The sequence below is a fragment of the Sinocyclocheilus grahami genome, unplaced genomic scaffold (assembly GCF_001515645.1).
Source record: "Sinocyclocheilus grahami isolate Dianchi unplaced genomic scaffold, SAMN03320097.WGS_v1.1 scaffold1504.1, whole genome shotgun sequence".
NCBI classification, from domain to species: domain Eukaryota; kingdom Metazoa; phylum Chordata; class Actinopteri; order Cypriniformes; family Cyprinidae; genus Sinocyclocheilus; species Sinocyclocheilus grahami.
Genome location: NW_015506683.1, coordinates 102425 through 108332, shown reverse-complemented (window position 1 = coordinate 108332; position 5908 = coordinate 102425). Strand labels below are relative to the sequence as shown.

The window sequence follows — 5908 nt, the reverse complement described above, 5'->3', positions numbered from 1 at the left end:
TCATGCCCGCATTCACGTTGAACGGGCAATAAGGCGGCTAAAGGTGTACAAGATTCTCTCACAGACTTTGCCTATTAATTTGGTCCCAGAGTTTGATAAAATACTGCGAATTTGTGCTGCTCTTGTAAATCTAAGAGGGGAGCTTATCTCAAGCACATAGATAAACATTTATCATCACTTAAACTGCATGTGCTTATAGTTTAATGTCATTAACAAGATACATGTTATTAATACGTTGTTTTTGTACACTATATAGACAGTAAAAATATTTACAGGATTCTTTCATGTATTTCATTCTCATGTTGCTTAAAAAATAAACTGATGAAACTTATTTACATTGTATTGGTATGTTTTGTATACTGTATACCACATTCCTCACCCTCTACTTGTTTAAAAGCTGCAGGTATTTCTTGCACAGATTTATCTTCTTATCAGCAAAATCATCAACTAATGCTGGCAGCATGTGTAAAAAGTAAAATTTCTGTAGCTGTTGCACATGAGCTTCTGCATAATTTTTGTCAAATGGAATGTCCATTTCTAGGTGCTCAGTTGATGTCCAGATGACCAGCTTGCAGCTCAGTAGACCCACACACATCATGGTCAACTGGACCTGAAGGAAGATGTCACACTTCAAAGTTCAATAATTTGATCCAATTTAATTGAATTTGGATTGCAAAAATGTGCTTACAGTTTAATTTATACTTTATATTAATTTAAATAGTGCTTTTCTTATATGCATATTATGAGTTAGGTTGTCATCTACATGTATGTATGTATGTATGTGTTTTGTTTTTTTACTCACTTGGAGGTATTATCCATCCTTTCCATCTGGAAGAATAACATACTGCCCATCACCTAAGCTTCTGATGTCACCATTTGGTCGATTCAAAAACTCAGTAAGTGACATAGAGCTCTTAAAGGGACACTTGATCTCGAGAAGTTTTGTTGAGTCGAGAATGCCATCTGGGCTAGCTGCCAACCAAGGATGTTCAGGATGGATCACCAGGCCTCTCCTCTCCACAGCGTGCCCTCGGCTTTTCATGAGTTGGACGATATTGCCCTCATTTTCTTTGCCATATTTTGTAGCAGTATTACCTTTGAAGGCTGGGTAGAAGTGTTCATTGAGGAATTTTTGGGGGTCAGTAGTAGGTCGTTTGGGTACTTTCTTTGCTGTGCTGGCAGTGATACGGATTTACATTTGATGCCACTGAGGTGTGATTTGGGTAAGGCTCCATGGTATGGGTAGGTTTAAGGGGTATGGTTAGCAGTGTAATTTTAGATGTTTTATCATTTTGATGATAATTTTAGATTTTACAGAGTGCATTGTATCAAATGATACATTTAAATATTAGCACATTGTCGTTAAACACAGGCTATTTGAGAGACCTCATCATGTATCAGCTCTTTACATGTATTTACTGACCTTCCACATTACTGCAGCTGCGTGACTACATGAGCACCCTGCCGTCTGTATGACACCTGACGTTGACACTAAAACCCAAGCTTTATGGTGTGACACATTCAGGCTTTGACTCGGCTCTACATCAGCTTTTAAGAACACGAAATCATTGCCCACATCTTTGAATAGCACACGACCTACTTTATTACTGTGGAGGTATTGGTAAGCCTCTGAGCTTTTCAAATTGCTCATTGCCTTACCGTCACAAGCAATCGAATCAACAAAGTAGCTAAAAATGCTACTGTACGTTATGCGCGGCCACTTTTTTTAAATCGTCCTCCCATTCCTCTATTAAGGAAGGTACGGATATGTTGATGTTGTCCTTTATAAGTTCTGTCAGCGTGTGATTCCACATCTTACTATGAATGAGTAGCGACACTGTGACTGCAGCGAATGATTTTTTACGTCGTAACGGAAGTTCCACCCATAATTCGCGCAAAGCATCATGGGGCGTAGGAAAAAGGTGGATAAGAGGCTTATATAAGAGGAAATAAAGACAAAAGCAAACAGTTCAGTCAAACGTATGCAACAAAGTACTTTACTACTGTAAAGTTCAAATTAAATATATAAAGTTAAAGTTAAACATAACTTGTGCTCAGCCAAAACGATATGACCAGGAACAAATAATAGATTCATTAGACCACGAATGCCTGTTAAATATAGCCTACCCAAAACTAATTGTATCTCATGTTTAATCACTACAGAGACATCAGAGCCAGCAGCAAATGTCGGAAGGACTAGCTGACCTAAGGCTGCTCTCGGCAGATACATGAGCACTGAGCGCCCGGTGATCGCCTGGAGCTCCAAAATCAGCATAGTAAATGTTCAAATAGGCGTTATCTTTATAAATAAACCGCAGATTTGAGTTTTAAGGCCACTGTCATAGAAACCTGGGCTTCCATACCACCTCAGCAGTGCCACAAACTGATCACCTCCATGCCACGCCGAATTGAAGCAGTAATTAAAGCAAAAGGAGCCCCTACCAAGTATTGAGTACATGTACAGTAAATGAACATACTTTCCAGAAGGCCAACAATTCACTAAAAATGTTTTTTTATTGGTCTTATGAAGTATTCTAATTTGTTGAGAGAGTGAATTGGTGGGTTTTTGTTAAATGTGAGCCAAAATCATCACAATTAAAAGAACCAAAGACTTAAACTACTTCAGTCTGTGTGCATTGAATTTATTTAATACACGAGTTTCACAATTTGAGTTGAATTACTGAAATAAATGAACTTTTCCATGACATTCTAATTTATTGAGATGCACCTGTAGGTTACAGCAGTCGGCTTAATTAAATGGTGCAACATGAAGCTCTCTTTTAACACAGACTTTTAAGAAGGGATGGATGTTTGCTTCAAGTGATAGGCCAGGTAAGTGAAATTATATTATCTTGCTGTATGTATGTCGTTTTCTTTACGTTTTCTGACTAAAAGCAAGCAAAAAGCCATTTCAAAGTGGTTAAGCAATAATAATAATCGGCAGGGATCCCAGACCAATACAATTATTGTGCCTCCTCTATTTTAAAACCCACGAAACGCCACTGGAAGTGAGTGACAGCTTATTAGTGATTAAAGAAAGTGCTCTTTGCGCATTTTCTAGGATACATATAATCCATCCAGAATTTGAATACAAGTTTTGTTTTTCATGCTGCTAGAGGATTAATGGCCACATGCATGCAGCAAAGTTTCGGTAGTGACATAAACCCCTCTTATAAATCCCTCATCCCTTATATAAATGTGGGATTCACTTTTGAAATTGCAGTGATTGACATAGTGATAACAACTATAGCAATGGACAGGAGAAAAAATATAATTTGGCAAAATAGATGTGCATTAAGCAATGTAAATTCAGACAAATAGATTATTAGAGCAATGTATCATTATCCAGCCATTAGAGAAGATCTAATGAATGAGATATCTACTTTACTGTCTCTGGATCGTGTTCACATGTAGGTGGCGATAATGCGCGAGAATTGATGCGATCCGCCAATAAACGTAAGGAGAAGATTCGATCATCGCTTCACACTCCATCCCAGTAGGTGGCGGAATATGCACCAAAAGCTGGTTTGCCAACCGCCATTAAACATCATAAGAAGAAGAAGAAGCTTCGGCCATTTCAGATATCTGTGTATTTTTACTTTCCACAACAATAGGCAAAAAAATATATATGTTTTTTTTTGCCTTAATCGCTTAAATCAGCAGTACATACTAAATCAAGAACATTCAACAATTAATTCCGTAAAATTAATTAGGAAAATAGTTTCTCTGACGATCTGTAGTCGGTTATTGAGTTATTCTTTCTCTCAGTCGGTTCGGTCGCGATTGTGACACCCAGAAACAACAACGGATTAGATTATTACAAACGAGAACCTCTGATCAACTTTAGAAAGTCAAATTTTAAGTGTACGCACCATGAAGAACATTTTATCGTTCTTCCTACTATTATCGATCATGAAAGGTAAGGTTTATGTTTATTTATTAAATGCTTTCGGTTTCACTTTGTAATGAATCTTTTTAAAAAAATTGTCTTTCTGTTATCTTTCTATTATATTATGTTATATTGCATAATATTTAAGTGTCATACACGAGGATTTCACCACCTAGGTGATCATAATGTCTATTTTCTTGACATTTGATTATAACTCGATTGCTTGTAAATAAAGAAAGCATTACATATACTAGCATTACATAATACAGTGTTTATTTGTTTTTTATTCGTGACGAGAATTCATAAATTCATGCAGCCTCATATTAAATATATTTATTATTATTTATTTTGGAACCCTATTAGTTTGGGCTGTTTAAAAAAAGCAAAAAACAAAACAAACAAACACTTAGATTCCCCAGTCTTTATATTTTAGGACAATTACATTATAAGCAAAATAAATATTGTATGTAAGATATAAATGTCCATACGGAATTATTATCCATTTGTGATCCTGGACCACAAAACCAGTCACAAGGGTCTTTTTTTTTTTGTTGAGATTTATACATCATCCTAATCAGCTGAATAAATAAGCTTTCCAGTGATGTATGGTTTGTTGGGATAGGACCATATTTGGCTGAGATACAACTATTTGAAATTCTGGAATCAGAGGGTGCAAAAAAATCTAAATATTGAGAAAATCACCTTTAAAGTTGTGAAGTTCTTAGCTATGCATATTACTAATCAAAAAAATGTTGACCCATACAATGTATTTTTGGCTATTGCTATAAATATATCTGTGCTACTTAAGACTGGTTTTGTGGTCCAGGGTCACATTTGATTGATTTATGAAGGAGCTTAAAAGATGAGCTTAAATTAGATGGAAGGCAGGACCTATGTCTTATAAAATGTCCATGATTTTAAGCAGCCTAAAAGACCAGTTACCAGGGACATTAATGGAACTCATGTTCTGTAAACTGTAAATGAGACATCTAGCCTATCAACACGGTCTTATATTAAGGGTTTCTTAGTGAAACTTGCTCCTAAGTGTTTTGTGAATAGGTTTTAAAGTAGACATAACACACAGTTTCTGCCAATGTTATGTTAATCTTGAGTACTTACTAGAGTACCTAGAGTAGTATTGCATCCTTCATATCTTTGAAGAGTCTTTAGTTTCATCAGATTTATAAAAGACAGATACAGCTGGACTGCTTTTCTCTGAAAACAGTTGAGCTCCTGGAGGCTTGCCGTAGGTGGAGATAAAGAGTCCTCCTGAAGTGAATCGATGCGTTTTTGTAGGAAAATATCCATACTTAAAACTTTATTAACCATAATCTCTAACATTGTTTTATACTTCTAATTTGTGACCGGTGTTTTGTTCTGCTCTCTACGTCATCCGCTGGTACGCCTCTCTCGGGCCATCAAAATAAAAGTCCTGCGTTGAACGCATCGGCCGAACAGGAAAAACGTATCGGCCAATGCCGATATTTGAAAAATGGCAAATATAATTGGCCATTAATTATAATACAGGAAGAGCCAGGACATTTTTAAATATAGCTCAGATACAATATTTTAATTTAACCGTATTCGTCTGAACAAAGAAAGTCATATACACCTAGGATGTCTTGAGGGTGAGTAAATTATGGGTTAATTTTCATTTTTGGGTGAACTAACCCTTTAAAAGGTGTCCTTCAAAGCAAGTCTGAAAAACTTTCTGGGAGTCAAAATATTATTATTTAATTTGCACTGAAATTTAGTTCACATAAGATGTATTAAATAAGAGTAAATTATCTGAATCTGTATACTGACAGTGTTTTATGATTTTATTCTTTTTTGTGTAACTGTTTCTCTTTTTTTATTTCAGGTGTGTTTGGTGAAACAACGTTAGTATCAGTGATAGAGGGAGATTTTGTCACTCTACTCACTGGTCTCACTGAAATACAGAATATTAAAGTGATAGACTGGAGATTTGGAGATGTTCGCGTAGCTCATATCAATAGACCAGCCAATTTGATTGAAACA

General features: G+C 35.9%; 1 protein-coding gene across 1 annotated transcript in view; it reads right to left on the bottom strand.

Annotated features, from left to right (window-relative positions):
* Nucleotides 1-1235, bottom strand: part of LOC107570777 (uncharacterized) — a 26475-nt gene extending 25240 nt beyond the window's left edge. The window contains exon 1 of the mRNA XM_016257038.1: nucleotides 1163-1235. Coding sequence (XP_016112524.1) covers nucleotides 1163-1235 — 73 coding nt within the window. The remainder of the gene's footprint in view (nucleotides 1-1162) is intronic.
* Nucleotides 1236-5908: the final 4673 nt, after the last annotated feature.